Source organism: Euleptes europaea, chromosome 13 (genome assembly GCF_029931775.1).
Source record: "Euleptes europaea isolate rEulEur1 chromosome 13, rEulEur1.hap1, whole genome shotgun sequence".
In the NCBI taxonomy this organism is placed as follows: Eukaryota; Metazoa; Chordata; class Lepidosauria; order Squamata; family Sphaerodactylidae; genus Euleptes; species Euleptes europaea.
This window is the reverse complement of record NC_079324.1, coordinates 60,173,537-60,190,492: the sequence shown is the minus strand read 5'-3', so window position 1 is coordinate 60,190,492 and position 16,956 is coordinate 60,173,537. Positions and strand designations below refer to the sequence as shown.

At 43.8% G+C, this 16,956-nt stretch overlaps 1 protein-coding gene across 1 annotated transcript; it reads left to right on the top strand.

Moving 5' to 3' along the window:
* The first annotated feature begins 227 nt into the window (after positions 1–227).
* Positions 228–14,027, top strand: KMT5A (lysine methyltransferase 5A). The gene is made up of 7 exons (XM_056859481.1): positions 228–268; positions 5,890–6,046; positions 6,651–6,864; positions 9,186–9,273; positions 10,759–10,818; positions 12,166–12,356; positions 13,658–14,027. The coding sequence occupies exons 2-7, from the start codon at positions 5,929–5,931 to the stop codon at positions 13,866–13,868; spliced, it is 882 nt and encodes a 293-aa protein (XP_056715459.1). The 5' UTR covers positions 228–268; positions 5,890–5,928; the 3' UTR covers positions 13,869–14,027.
* The last annotated feature ends 2,929 nt before the right edge of the window (positions 14,028–16,956 follow it).

Here is a 16,956-nt window from a genome sequence, read left to right as displayed (position 1 = left end):
CTGCGGCCGCCGCCTCCTCCTCCTCCGGGGACCCGCGGCGCAGCTCCGGGAAGGGGGCCTCGCCGGGCTGCCCGCGGCTCCCCGCGCCCCCCCCCCCGGGCGGGGCATGAGCCGGGGGGCTCTGACCGCTGCGCTCCTCCCCGCAGGCAGGAGGCACAAGATGTCCAAGCCTAAGGAAGGCAGGGCCGACGGACAGGCGGAGGGGGCCGCCGCCGCCCCCCCCGGGAGCGCCGAGAAGCGGCCCGCCGGCCGGCCCAGGATCAACGGGGTAAGCTCGATCGCCGCTCCCCTCCCTTCGGACCTCTCCGGCCGCGGCCGGACGCCCCCCCCCCCCGCGCGCGCGCGCGCGCGCTCCAGCGGCTCTCGGCGCCGTGCGCCCTGGGCGCAGCAGCGCAGTCCCCGGGAGGGAGGGAGGGAGAGAGGGAGGGAGGGTGGCGCCTCCGCAGAGCGCGCGGCGGCGCTCGGCCGCCTCGGAGAGGGCTGGCTTGGCTGGGCTGGGCTGGCGCGCTGGCGCGGGGGTCCGCTTGCCCGGTGGCGGGCGGGCCCCTGGGCGAGGCAGCGGGTTGAAACAGTTAGCAGCTTGGAAATAGAATAGGTGTGTTTTCAATTTAAAATTGTGTTAAAAAAATAATAATAATAATAACTAAAGTAACTACTGTGTACTGCCAGTCATATGAACAATATATGCACACTGTAATTACTTTTATAGATATAGATATATACACACACACACATCTATCTATCTATATACATACACACATATATACCTATCTATAGTAACTACTGTGTACTGCCAGTAATATGAACCATATATGCACACTGTAATTACTATTATATATATGTATACACACACACACACACACACATATTTACCTATCTATATATCTATATTTATATCTATAGTAACTACTGTGTACTGCCAGTAATATGAACAATATATGCACACTGTAATTACTTTTATAGATATAGATATATATACACACACACACATCTATCTATATACATACACACATATATACCTATCTATAGTAACTACTGTGTACTGCCAGTCATATGAACAATATATGCACACTGTAATTACTTTTATAGATATAGATATATACACACACACACATCTATCTATCTATATACATACACACATATATACCTATCTATAGTAACTACTGTGTACTGCCAGTAATATGAACCATATATGCACACTGTAATTACTATTATATATATGTATACACACACACACACACACACATATTTACCTATCTATATATCTATATTTATATCTATAGTAACTACTGTGTACTGCCAGTAATATGAACAATATATGCACACTGTAATTACTTTTATAGATATAGATATATATACACACACACACATCTATCTATATACATACACACATATATACCTATCTATAGTAACTACTGTGTACTGCCAGTCATATGAACAATATATGCACACTGTAATTACTTTTATAGATATAGATATATACACACACACACATCTATCTATCTATATACATACACACATATATACCTATCTATAGTAACTACTGTGTACTGCCAGTAATATGAACCATATATGCACACTGTAATTACTATTATATATATGTATACACACACACACACACACACATATTTACCTATCTATATATCTATATTTATATCTATAGTAACTACTGTGTACTGCCAGTAATATGAACAATATATGCACACTGTAATTACTTTTATAGATATAGATATATATACACACACACACATCTATCTATATACATACACACATATATACCTATCTATAGTAACTACTGTGTACTGCCAGTCATATGAACAATATATGCACACTGTAATTACTTTTATAGATATAGATATATACACACACACACATCTATCTATCTATATACATACACACATATATACCTATCTATAGTAACTACTGTGTACTGCCAGTAATATGAACCATATATGCACACTGTAATTACTATTATATATATGTATACACACACACACACACACACATATTTACCTATCTATATATCTATATTTATATCTATAGTAACTACTGTGTACTGCCAGTAATATGAACAATATATGCACACTGTAATTACTTTTATAGATATAGATATATATACACACACACACATCTATCTATATACATACACACATATATACCTATCTATAGTAACTACTGTGTACTGCCAGTCATATGAACAATATATGCACACTGTAATTACTTTTATAGATATAGATATATACACACACACACACATCTATCTATCTATATACATACACACATATATACCTATCTATAGTAACTACTGTGTACTGCCAGTAATATGAACCATATATGCACACTGTAATTACTATTATATATATGTATACACACACACACACACACACACATATTTACCTATCTATATATCTATATTTATATCTATAGTACCTACTGTGTACTGCCAGTAATATGAACAATATATGCACACTGTAATTACTTTTATAGATATAGATATATATACACACACACACATCTATCTATATACATACACACATATATACCTATCTATAGTAACTACTGTGTACTGCCAGTCATATGAACAATATATGCACACTGTAATTACTTTTATAGATATAGATATATACACACACACACATCTATCTATCTATATACATACACACATATATACCTATCTATAGTAACTACTGTGTACTGCCAGTAATATGAACCATATATGCACACTGTAATTACTATTATATATATGTATACACACACACACACACACACACATATTTACCTATCTATATATCTATATTTATATCTATAGTAACTACTGTGTACTGCCAGTAATATGAACAATATATGCACACTGTAATTACTTTTATAGATATAGATATATATACACACACACACATCTATCTATATACATACACACATATATACCTATCTATAGTAACTACTGTGTACTGCCAGTCATATGAACAATATATGCACACTGTAATTACTATTATAGATATAGATATATACACACACACACATCTATCTATCTATATACATACACACATATATACCTATCTATAGTAACTACTGTGTACTGCCAGTAATATGAACCATATATGCACACTGTAATTACTATTATATATATGTATACACACACACACACACACACATATTTACCTATCTATATATCTATATTTATATCTATAGTAACTACTGTGTACTGCCAGTAATATGAACAATATATGCACACTGTAATTACTTTTATAGATATAGATATATATACACACACACACATCTATCTATATACATACACACATATATACCTATCTATAGTAACTACTGTGTACTGCCAGTCATATGAACAATATATGCACACTGTAATTACTTTTATAGATATAGATATATACACACACACACATCTATCTATCTATATACATACACACATATATACCTATCTATAGTAACTACTGTGTACTGCCAGTAATATGAACCATATATGCACACTGTAATTACTATTATATATATGTATACACACACACACACACACACATATTTACCTATCTATATATCTATATTTATATCTATAGTAACTACTGTGTACTGCCAGTAATATGAACAATATATGCACACTGTAATTACTTTTATAGATATAGATATATATACACACACGCATATCTCTATCTATATACATACACACATATATACCTATCTATAGTAACTACTGTGTACTACCAGTAATATGAACAATATATGCACACTGTAATTACTAATATATATATATACACACACACACACATATATCTATATATCTATAGTAACTACTGTGTACTGCCAGTAATATGAACAATATATGCACACTGTAATTACACACACACACATATACACACACACAAACACACACACACACACACACACACCTATCTATATACATACACACAAATATACCTATCTATAGTAACTACTGTGTACTGCCAGTAATATGAACAACATATGCACACTGTAATTACTAATACATATATACATAGATATAGATATATATCTATATATCTATAATAACTACTGTGTACTGCCAGTAATATGAACAATGTATGCACACTGTAATTACTAATATATATATATACACAAACACACATATATCTATATATCTATCTATCTATAGTAACTACTGTGTACTGCCAGTAATATGAACAATATATGCACACTGTAATTACTAATATATATATACACACACACACACACATATATCTATATATCTATCTATAGTAACTACTGTGTACTGCCAGTAATATGAACAATATATGCACACTAATTACTAATATATATATATATACATGTATATCTATATATATCTATATCTCTATATCTATATCTATCTATCTATACATTGATTTCACAAAAAGTTTGATTGTACCTTTTCCCCCACTTCTGTATTTTTTTTGAAAATTTTATTTATTTCTTATACAAATTAAATGGTCGACTTATTGTTGTGGGTTGTCTCCTGGCAACCCATATTTTTAGACCCAGTCCGCTACTGGGCAGGCAGGAAGGGTGCACCTCCAGGCCCTGGAGGAGACCTGCCCTGGCGGCTGCAGCAGCTTTCCTGGCCGAAATCCCACTGCCTTGGCGCTCCTTTCCATTCCAGGGAAGGTGGTGGTGGCCTCTTTCCCCGCACCCCGATTCTCTCCTCTACCTCTGTACTGCCAACGATCTCCCCAATTTCTGGATGGAGCCGAAGTCAAAGAGCCCCTTCCAGACACACCCACTTCTTTTTCAAAAGAAGAATGTCGATGGAAATGGGGGGACAGGTTGCTTCACATTTGTCAGGGTTTCTCTGCAAAAACAGAGGGCTCCTTGGGCCTGAAATGCTTTAGCAACATTTTTTTAAAAAACATGCAGCATTAATTTTAATAAAGGCCCTGCTTCATAAGGATTGCATCAGGGCTGTTGTTTGTACAGCTGGATTTTGAGCCTTGGTTGCCTAGGCGCCCTGCTTTTCCCGCCCTCTTGGATGCCACTGAGTCGGAATCAGCTGGAGGTGGCAACCTGTAATACACCTTTTAGTGGGGTTTGGCTAGGTTGCTTGGAGGGCAAGTCAAAATAGTGGGCGCACATTCCTACACGCCCTTTTATTAGACTGGGTGCTTTACTGGTCTCCATCGTGTTTTCTTCCCTGTAGCAACTCCAAAGGTGCAATTATTCTCATTTTACAGATGGGAAGCAGTGACGGGAAGGAACTAGCCTGGATAAGGCCACTCGGAGAATCTGGCTGACTGGGGATTTGAACCCATGTCTGTGTGCTTGAGGCTGGATCCGTTGCAGAGGGCCTTAAATAAAATATCAGTGTTTTCTGCTATCTGTCCTCCCTTATGTTTCTGTTTGCTCTCACAATAACAAGGATTAATCCTTTAGACTGGACTGCTGTACTCTTTTATCACACTGAGGGTGGCGTGGAAAGTTTTCAGGTATTCTACAGCCTGAATCTTGCCTCAGCCATGAACTCGCTAGTGGGCCTTGGACAATCCAGTCCCTCACCTGCCGTAATAATATTGGCCTACCTTACAGGGGTGTGAAGCACTTTAGAGATGTGAAAATGCTATGCATGTGCTTGCCTTCAGTGTGATAACTTAAATAACCCACAGCACGATTGGCTCACTTTTTAAACAAAAATCCGTACTGTTTGTCATTTGGATTTTTTAAAAAATTAATAAACAGGAAAACAATTTTCAGCAGAATGCTAAAGGAAAGAAAGATTGTATGCTCTTTTTATTTTATTTTTTTGCTTGTTTCAGATGCATGCTGGGATTCTCCACCAGAGTTCTTACATGCATTAGAAACAAAGGCTGGGTTCTTGAGACCAAGGACTTGGTAATGTAGACATCAGGATCTCTCATGTGTCTCTCGCCTTAGGAGAACATATTTTCTTGCCAATCCAAAATCTATGCCTACATGAGTCCGAACAAGTCTCCCGCTATTCGACCACCGCTCCAAGAAGAAAACTCCGCCGCGCATCATGAGGCAAAATGCCCTGGCAAAACTGTGAACGAGAGCTGCAGAAAAGGAGAGGGTAAGAATCCATTTCTGTTAGCAACCTGGACACACTGTGTTTGAATCAAAGAGCAGGAAAAATATAACCTGTCGTTAAAAGCTGGGGGGGGGGGGAGTAAATTTGTCTTCCCCTGGTACGTAAGGATGGTCAAAGTAGGTATTGGTCCAATTTCCCTGGGGGTGAGTATTTCATTACCTGGGATAACTGCTAGGAAGGCCTTATCCCTGGCTGCTACCTGTCTTTCCTCTGCAATATATTTGAAAGTATGGGGAATCACCCATTTGCTTGTGTGGTTTCTCCTGCCTCCCCTACCAGTGTACAGTGGTGCAATCCAGGCACGGAGGTATCATGCAGTCTTCAGTTTGTTTAGCAGTCCTTCCAACAAACGTGAAGGTAAAATGAAAATTGTAGTGAGAGCGTTCTTAGAAAGTGCTTTAAAAAAAACCCCAGCAGTACAGATGGGAGTGCTCATGACTACCTCATGGGAGAAGCACAATATTGCAATGTTTCTGGCCTCTGGATGAGAACAGTTTGCAACTGAAGAAGCGTCTTGCAAGGAAGCAAATGAAACGTGAAGCCCTTTGTGCCAGTTGACGTTAGTTCCCCCCTTAATTATCTGCAGACAGGATCAATATTGGCAACTCGATAGAAGATGCCGTGAAATCCAAAGGCCAGAATGACAAAGAAAGTGGGGGCGAATCTCCAGGGTCCTTCTCGAGTCAAAAACAAGAAGCTGCAGAAACTCTAAAGCCCCCACCCGCTGAGTCTGCTGTTGCAGTGAATGCAAAACCGATGCTGAAGAAGGGAACAAAATCAAAACCCGGTCCTAAGAGAAAGTAAGTGCCTGCAAGGCTGGAGAGGGGTGGGTGGGAGTCTGGGGCTGAGTGGTAGAGCTTGTGCTTTGCATGCAGAAGGTCCCAAGTTTGATCCCCGGCAGTTCCAGATAAAGAATCTCAGGCTTGGCCATCTTCTGGACATAGAGTAGTGGTCACCGGGGGTGCGGGGTGGGGTAGGTAGCTGTGAATTTCCTGCATTGTGCAGGCGGTTGGACTAGATGACTAGTAAAAATGGATACAAGTCATGATGCATATGAGCCCCGTGGATCACAGTGGTAAGCTGCAGTACCGCAGTCCAAGCTCTGCTCACGACCTGTGTTCAATCCCGGTGGAAGTTGGTTCCAGGTAGCCGGCTCAAGGTTGACTCAGCCTTCCATCCTTCTGAGGTCGGTAAAATGAGTACCCAGCTTGCTGGGGGTAAAGGGAAGATGACTGGGGAAGGCACTGGCACACCACCCGGTAAACAAAGTCTGCCTAGTAAACATCGAGATGTGATGTCACCTCATGGGTCAGGAATGACCCGGTGCTTACACAGGGGACCTCTACCTTAGTCATGAAGCATACCTATTCTCTTCAGGATCAGAGGAGCATGCCTATTAGGTGCTGTGAAACACAGGCAGGAGGATGCTGCTGCAGTCGTCTTGTTTGTGGGCATCCTAGAGGCACCTGGTTGGCCACTGTGTGAACAGACTGCTGGACTTGATGGGCCTTGATCTGATCCAGCATGGCCTTTCTTATGTTCTTATGACCCTGGTGGCCCTTCCAACTCTATGATTCTATGGAATAGAAAGGTCCTGGTTTCTGCCTGAGACCCTGGAGAACGGCTGCAAATCAAAGCAGAATACGCCGACCTAGGTAGACCAGTGGTCAGATGTGCTACAGAAAGCTACAGTAATTCATAAATTACATAGGCGACCCCATAGGGTTTCCAAGGCAAGAGATGAACAGAGGTGGCTTCCCATTGCCTGCCTCTGCGTAGCAACCTTGGACTTCCTTGGAGGTCTCCCATCCAAATACTAACCAGGCCTGGCCCTGCTTAGCTTCTGATCTCCAATGAGACTGGGCTAGCTTGGCCGTCCATGTCAGGGTATTGCATGGGTGGAAGTGAACCAAAAATCATCTACATCAGGGATTCCGAACACAGTGCCTGTGGGCGCCATGGTGCCCTCTGACACCTTTTCTGGTGCCCGTCAAGTGTTTTTAGAAAGCAGGTGGGGCAAAGACAGGTCTTTTGCCCAGCAAGGCATCTGATTGGCCATTAGATATTTGACTGGCTGTGCAGATTTTTAAAAACTTTTATTTGGCAGCAGCTGCCACCCCAACACAAGGACCTGTGTGACTGAAGATGGCAGCCATTATGTGGGGAGGGGCAGTGGTTCAGTGGTAGAACGTCTGCTTGGCATGCAGGTTCAATCCCCAGCATCTTCAGTTAAAAGGAACCAGGCAAGTAGGTGATGTGAAAGACCCCTGCCTGAGACTCTGGAGAGCCACTGCCGGTCTGAGTAGGCAATACTGACTTGGATGGACCAGGGGTCTGGTTCAGTAGAAGGCAGCATCATGCGTTCCTACAGCTTCCATTTTGTGGCTGTGCCCACCACAGTTTCAGAATTCCAAAGGGGTTCACAGGCTCATAAAGGCTGAAGACCCGGATCTACATAATCCCATAGTTGGGCACCTTGGTTGCATAAATCTGGTGTTTGTATGAGAATCTTTCAGATTGAATGGTAATGTTACAGGAGTTTGGATTGTAATATTCAATAGTCTTGTTGCTTAAATTTGATTTTCTAGTAAGAATTATGACAATGGTTCAGTTGACATTGTTTCAGTAGCCTGAATGGTTCTAGTGAGTGCCAGCATGGTGTAGTGGTTAAGAGCGGTGGTTTGGAGCAGTGGACTTTAATCCGGAGAACCGGGTTTGATTCCCCACTCCTCCACATGAGCGGCAGACTCTAATCTGGTGGAACTGAGTTGGTTTCCCCACTCCTACACACGAAACCAGCTGGGTGACCTTGGGCTAGTCTCAGCTCTCTTAGAGCTCTCTCAGCCTCACCTACCTCACAGGGTGACTGTTGTGGGGAGGGGAAGGGAAAGTGATTGTAAGCCAGTTTGATTCTCCCTTAAGTGGTAGAGAAAGTCGGCATATAAAAACCAACTCTTCTTCTAGTGAAAAGATTTCAAGGCTTTGGTATCAAACTGAACTCTCTATCATCAAGCAGCGTGTGAATGTAGGGATATCATACAGTACGGAGTGTCTCTCTTGGAAATGCAAAGTTGCTGAAAATCCTGCCGGTGTTCACATGGCTTTCTCTGTGTTCTCTCAGAGGTCAAGGGAAAACTCAACCGAACCGGAAGGTGACAGATTATTACCCCATTAGAAGAAGTTCTCGGAAGAGCAAAAAAGAATTGCAGGTACCGTTCCCTGGAGCAGCCTTTAATAAACTTCCCAGCTGCCTCTTCTCTTCCCCCGTCTTCCCAATCCTTTCAGGGCAAATAGTCCACCAGGGAATTGGGAACTCCGTCACCAAGCAGACAGTCAGAACAGGATTGCGAATCTAAGGCTTGGTTCACACGTCCAGGGAAACGAGGTGGCAAACATCTGAGGGGGCAAAACAGGCACTTCAAGCTACAGGTAGAGGACCACCTTTTCAAATGCTCCTTTGTGAAAAAACCTCATACAGAAATAATTATTATTATTATTAACTTCATTTCTAGCCCACCCTTCTCTCTGAGACTCAATGGGGATGACAAAATATGAAAGGTGATTCAGTCAGACAGCAAAGACCCTGTACCCTTTTTAAAACAGTAATTTAAAAAACTTGTTGTTTTTATTTTAAGTTTATTTTGTAATAACAACAAAATAAAAATACAACAGTAGGTTAAACATCATGCAATCGAGATATGTTTCTATACTTGGTTCCAATATATGTTCCAATATTATCCATCAGTACTTTTTACAGAAATCGTACCGTTTGTTGTATTCACTTAGCAGAACTTAATAAATGCAAATCAGACGATAGTTTCGTGGGCATCATTTACTTCGTGATGCCCCCTTTTTCACATATTCCAGAAAATGCAGCTATCTATTTAAAATGTTTGTAGAGTAAGATAGGTTAAGATAGGTTATTTATTACTTTGAGTTGTGGATACCTTATCGAAAATTAAAAGGTTCCACACCTTCTCATACCACTGCCCAGTAGAAGGCATCTTTGCTTTTTTCCAGTACGAGGCAATCAGAAATTTTGCTGCCAGTAGCAGTATTGAAATCCGTTCCCTTTTTTTGGGTTGAGAGTTGTTGTATATCAAATTTTTCTAGTAGGACAATTCAGGCATCATGAGGGACTTTGTATTGCGTGATTAATTCTATCTCTTGCAAGATCTTGTCCCAAAATAAACTAACCTTAGGGCATGTCCGCCGGCAGTGTAGATAACAGTATTTTAATATATTTGTTACAAATAGACATAAGGTGCTTGGCAGTGGGAGCGATTTTACATTGGACTCTCTCCCTTCCCGATAGACTGTGTCCTTGCTCTATGGAAGAGACGGAAACTATTCAACATGTTCTTCTTCGGTGCCCTCTGTATCACAGATTATGATTAAAACTCTTAAATACTAGTCTGATTCAGTTGGAGGGATTTTCTAACTGTTCAAAGGTTCTCACCCTTCTTAATAACCAGGACCCTAAAATCATAGAAATTGTGGCTAATTTTTTTGTTGGTGTGATGGCAATTCGCTCTTCCTTTTAATAAGTTATGTTATGTCCTTACTGTACTTGGATGAATGTTGGATATGCCAATAAAGGTATCTGAACTGAACTACATTGGACTCTGGGGTAAAGAATGAAAAGCATTCCTGTTGTGCTCCTTCTAGCATGTTTTTGTCTTGCTTCTTTTCAGTTAGAGGAGAAGAAGCAAATAGATGAGCTAATAGAAAGCGGGAAAGAAGAAGGCATGAAGGTAACTAGCGCATTGGTTGAAACACGGATAACTTTTGATCCGCTGTACATCTTTCAGTGCCGAGGAACTTCAAGTCTGTTTATTTGTGCAGAAAGTATAGATGTCGCCTCTCCAGAGGCCAATATGCGTTTGTCACCGGCGTGCAGAACTCTGCTCCTCGACAGCTCATTTTTTGTGTGTATGCATGAGCAGGGAAGCCTGTTGTATGCAAGAGCATTCAACCACGTGGGCTGTCATCAGCAGTCCTAAGTGGTACAGCCAAGACAGGTTACCTCCTCACTGAGAACTAGACCCTTGTGAATATATGAATTTGCGTGTGTGAGTGCAGCGGTTTCTTTTTAAAGAACCCAAGTATAACACCACTCTAGGGCTGCAGCTGTGGGTTTTCTGGTCTCCTGGGGTGGGAAAGCAGAGATCAAAGTTGATACTATTTTAAGGATTTTGTCAACATTTCTTATAGACTGTGGCTACAATCCAAAGATCCACACAACTCATTCCACACATCTTTGGCCTCTTATTTCTCAAGTAGCAGCCACTCAGGCTGCACATAAGCTGTTTTTTACATTCTGGGCTGCATTCTCATGAACTCAGTTGGGATGAGAATGAACCTAGGGTGTTCTGGTGTAGTGGTTAAGAGTGGTGGTTTGGAGCAGTGGAGTCTGATCTGGAGAACCAGGTTTGATTCCCCCACTCCTCCACATGAGCGGCAAAGGCTAATCTGGCAAAGTGGATTTGTTTCCTCACTCCTCCTCATGAAGCCAGCTGGGCTAGTCACACCTACCTCACAGGGTGTCTGTTGTGGGGAGGGGAAGGGAAAGTGATTGTAAGCCTGTTTGAGTCTCCCTTAAGTGATAGAGAAAGACGGCGTATAAAAACCAACTCTTCTTCTTCTATCCCTTCTTCCTTTGTGTGGCCTGTTGAGACTGAAGACTTCCTGTCTGGAGAAGAACAGGAATTGGTTGTGACGTTCAAATTACGTGCTTGAATTGCAGTTTGTTAATTTTTAGCTTGCAAGCATTCTAAATTATGGTACAATCCTGGTTGGTTGTCGAGAAACAAACCGATTTATTAAGTCTCCTTCTTTAAGATGTTGTCCACAATTCAATCACAGTCTACCATGTCTTCAACCATGGTCTGCAGAGGGGACAGGGGAAGAGCAATGGAGTCTGCGGGCTTGGGGGATTCGTTATCGGACAAGTAGTGCCTTCTCAAAAGCAATCAGTTCGTAGGGACCGGCTGGTCTGAGAGACAAAGTGAAAGAGCCGCCATGTTGTAAGTTGTTCTTGGCTTGGAGCTGGTATGCAACTTACGCAACTTGTGTTTCTTCTCCCCCACCTCCCTCCACAGATTGACTTCATTGATGGCAAAGGGCGAGGGGTCATTGCGACCAGACATTTTAACCGGGGGGAGTTTGTGGTCGAGTATCATGGGGATCTCATAGAGATCACGGATGCCAAGAAACGAGAAGCAATGTACGCCCAAGACCCGTCCACTGGCTGCTATATGTACTACTTTCAATACCTAAGCAAAACGTACTGGTAAGATTCCTTCCCCCCTCTCTGTTTCTGCAACATTAGTCTGTAGATCAAGCCCTATGAGGAAAGGCTGAGGGAGCTGGGAATGTTTAGTGTGGAGAAGAGGAGGTTGAGGGGGAACATGATTGCTCTCTTGAAGTATTTGAAGGGATGTCACTTAGAGGAGGGCAGGTAACTGTTCCTGTTAGCAGCAGAGGATAGGACTTGTAATAATGGGTTTAGATTGCAGACAGAAAGGTACCTGCTGGATATTAGGAAAAGTTTTTTTACAGTAAGAGTTGTTCGGCAGTGAGATCAGCTACCTCGGGAGGTGATGAGCTCCCCCTCACTGGCAGTCTTGAAGCAGAGGCTGGACAAACACTTGTCAGGGATGCTCTAGGCTGATCCTGCATTAAGCAGGGGGTTGGACTAGATGGCCTGTGTGGCCTCTTTCAACTCCATGATTCTATGATGGAGTAAAATCACTTGAGTGTCTGATAACAGAGGCACAGAATTTTTTTTTCATGAATGGAATGGAGGAACCTCCAGTAGTTTACTTTTAGAATGATGGAAGCCACCAATTCAAATTCGTGCTTGAAATAATTCCCGTTCTGGATTGGCCTTCTCTTAAGAAAAAGTTCTACTAAATCTATAGAAAGTTTCTGGCCCTCAAGAATTTTCATGCATGCTGTTGTAATGCCCAGTGTAAGTATCTGGAAACAAAAACAAAAATTACCATCCAGTACCCAATAACTTCACTAATTGCTTGCTTGAAGGTACTTTTTGTTCACCATAGGTGAGTACCTGTTAACATACTGAGATGATGTATATGAACATCTATAAACACAGTGTGGTGTAGTGGTTAAGAGCAGTGGCTTGGAGCGATGGAGTCTGATCTGGAGAACCAGGTTTGATTCTCCACTCCTACACATGAAGCCAGCTGGGTGACTTTGGGCTAGTCACAGCTCTCTTAGAGCTCTCTCAGTCCCACCTACCTCACAGGGTGTCTGTTGTGGGGAGGGGAAGGGAAGGTAGTTGTAAGCCGGTTTGATTCTTCCTTAAGTGGTAGAGAAAGTTGGCATATAAAAACCAACTCTTCTTCTTTAAAACCCTATATAATAAATATTGAAGAATATTTCTTATTGGCACTTCTAATCCCCTAAATCCACCAGCAATAATAAGAGAAGCTGTCTAGCTGGCTGCTCTTGGTGTGTTCTAAAGAGGTATGAATCCAGCCCCTCGGATTCCCTTTTCTTTTAACTGTGAATTGAAGCATCTGTGCCTCTCTTGTGTTTTTCCTCCTCCTTTTCTGGACCCCTCTGCAGTGTCGATGCGACGAAAGAGACCAACCGCCTGGGAAGGCTGATCAATCACAGCAAATGCGGGAACTGTCAAACGAAGCTCCACAGCATCGACGGCGTCCCGCACCTCATCCTGGTCGCTTTGCGTGACATCAAGGCCGGCGAAGAACTCTTGTATGACTACGGAGACCGGAGCAGAGCCTCTATTGAGGCCCACCCGTGGCTAAAACACTAGCTCCTCTTGTTCTCGAAAGAGCCATTTTTTCCCCCAAGGGGATTCGATTGGCTTTGTTTACAGCGCTCTTTGCGGAGATGCTTCCGGGGTCTACTCAGTAATTATTTAAAAATGTCTGTTGCGAGGTTTCTTCACCCACCGTTCCACTCCAGGGCAGGCTTCAAAACAGACTTCTTGATGTGTTTATATATTAGGCTTGTCAGGATTTCACCCCCCCCCCCGACTTTTGCATACAGATAGATGAATTGATCAGTGTTTCCTGATTGCAGCTGTTGGGATTCATACAGAATTCTGTAGTGGGAATGCAGCTGTTTGTTGGGCCCCGCTTCTGCTTGGATGAGGGGGGGAAATGTGATTTAAAGTGAATGACCACAATATGGCAAACGCTGACAATCCCTGCTGATCATTAAAAAATGGGTATTTGTTTCCTTAATGTCCAGGCACGCAGTGCTGAGCTGGACTGCACACCCCTGCCATCGAATTCTGCTGCCCATTTTGCAGCCTCTGCAAGGGTAGCGGGGTTCCCAAAAGGGTACCTCTTTGGGTAGGGGGGAAATAGAAAAAAATGTTTGCCTTGCTTTCTGGTGGTGGCAATATTCTTCCCACTGCCTTCCAGCTGCTAGGGCGGGCTGTATGGCTCTCGCTCTGGTTCTGCCTCGTGGCAATGCTGTCTGGCCGATGGGGTTGGGCTAAAATGCTTCCTTTGAAGCCCAAACGGGGGCTAGGGCAATGCTTGCACTGGGGGCTCGAGAGCACAAGAGAGGGGAAAAGGGCATCAGAAAATGGCAGAGAAGGGGAGGGCTGCTTCCTTGACACCACCCTTTTCCCAAAGCCCACATCAAACCCGGCTCCAGACGTCTGGTCCTGACACCGACGGTCACGTTCAGGGGGCTCTCGTCATTCCCAAGGGTTTCTCTGGCTTTTCAGGCACTTGTGAGGTTTACCTGGGATTGTCAGCGTTTGTGCGTACACAGCAGTGCTCACCATCTCGCTTCCCAGTAGGAGGGGATGACAGATCACTGGACGGGGTTACTTCTGGCCAGCATATATCTGTGACTCCTAGGTAGGCAGCTAGATGGAAGGAGGGGGCCCGAGCCCCAGCGCAGATGACAGACAAAGCAAGTAACTTGCTCATAAACGGGCCCTCCTCTCACTCTGGCTACAGATGCTGCTTCCCAATCTCCCTTCCCTGAACACATTTCGAGAGAGGCAGTTCAGCTAAGGTGGGACCAGGGGGCACCTAATTTGTGAAACTTGATTTGGACGTCCCCTTGACTTTCTGGTTGTCTGTTTTTTTGGTAATCCTGGCACAGACGGCGGCCTAGGGTCCGACTGAGCTGTTGGACAAAGGGAAAACTTGTGGTGGGGCTGGGGGTGGATGACTGGTGGGGCCCTAAATGGCCTGTTCCAATTGCTGCCTGCCATGTGTGCCTCCCCGGCTGGGCTGTTGTGCGGGGGGGTGGGGTTTCATTTCTGGGACCCATGAACCCAACCCACTCTGAAATGCTTGTGCTGAGAAATGAATCAGGAGTGTTGTGGGCCTTGGGGTTCATGTGTGTGCGTGCAGATAGTAGCCACTGCGTCGGCTGTAGCCGCACCTTGGTAAGGCCCCATTTTGTTTCGATCGTGGCTGGACGGCAGGAAGATCCCGACCTGTTTTCATTGCAGCCTTCCTTGCTGATGCTTTCCAGCGCCAGAGTCTTGCCTGTTTTACCGGGAGAAGCTGCCCACTTGGCTGCATTTTTTTTTAAAGAGATGTGAACTCCACTCCAGAGATGGCTGAATATTTATCTTTTTAATGAACGGCATTTGATCCACGTAGAAATGTGAAGCTGAACTACAGTAACGGAACTGAGGAATTCCGCTTCTTTTTCTCAAAGGGGGGGGGGAGAGACAGAAGACGCCAATGTTTTCCGCAGGGTTGGTGGAAGCTTTGGAAGGAACAAGCTTTCAACAATATGCCTTCCGATCTCAATCAGTTCTGGTACAACTATGAAATCACTGCAGGAACCCCAGGTCCTCAGAACCAGGAATCCGCCTCCCTCCCCCTGCGTGTTTCCGTGGGACTCTGATCCATGCTCCTGGAATTGATGCAGCGCTTCCCGGCAGAAGAGGAGAGCTGGGAGGGTGCACCTCTTCAGGCTTGAAGCAGCCTTGGATCTTGGCCACGTTAGGAAGGAATCTGGCACCTTTTGGAAGAAAGGAGGGCCGTGCTTTGAGCACAGTTCTGGGGCCTGCCGGTGGTGAAAACAACCCTGCTGTGATTGAGGAAAGCGCTCTGTCCGTGTTCCTTTCGGCAAAGATGGATTTTTGCTGTGTTTGAAATGATGGCCTGAAGCCATTTACTCTGCTGTCCCCACCACGTGGGAGGGGATGTGGCGGTTTGGGGCCTGGTCTTTGGTGGCTTTGTGCTTTCCAACGTGAGATCTCCTACTGTTTTATATGACACACGGGGCGGGGGTGGGGGTTTTGGCTACACTAAGGGAGATAGTGGGTCTTTCCTTCAGAAAATCTCACTCTGACTTCCCCACTGTATACTTTGAGCAACAGTTGGGGATAGAGGTGGGGGGGGGGGAATTGGGATCTGGCTTCGTATTGTATTTTTTAAAAGCAAAAAAGAAAACTTGAAGAAAATATTTCTGTGTACAAATAAGTGAAATAAAACAAGCTATTTATTAACAGGGAACCCGGCTGTTGCTGCAGCCTCTGTGATTTTTTCTGTTTTCCCACTGTGAAACTTGGGGTTTACATCCGAACCCCTGGGAGGAGTTTGGGGACGGACGCGATTTTTACAGGTCCTCTTCAGTACTGGAGAGCCAGCGTGGTGTAGTGGTTAAGAGCGGTGGTTTGGAGCGGTGGAGTCTGATCTGGAGAACCGGGTTTGATTTCCCGCTCCTTCACGAGCGGCGGACGCTAATCTGGTGAACTGGATTTGTTTCCCCACTCCTACACAGGAAGCCTGCTGGGTGACCTTGGGCCAGTCACGCTCTCTCAGCCCCACCTACCTCACAGAGTGTTGTGGGGAAGGTGATTGTAAGCCGGTATGAGTCTCCTTTAAGTAATAAAGTCGGCATATAAAAGCCAACTC

Bases quoted from the DNA above. Each gene is read 5' to 3' on its own strand.
- KMT5A (XM_056859481.1), top strand. From the start codon at position 5,929: ATGAGTCCGAACAAGTCTCCCGCTATTCGACCACCGCTCCAAGAAGAA. The intron at 6,047-6,650 runs GTAAGAATCCAT...AATTATCTGCAG, and splicing joins GAGCTGCAGAAAAGGAGAGG to ACAGGATCAATATTGGCAAC. The intron at 10,819-12,165 runs GTAACTAGCGCA...CTCCCTCCACAG, and splicing joins GGAAAGAAGAAGGCATGAAG to ATTGACTTCATTGATGGCAA.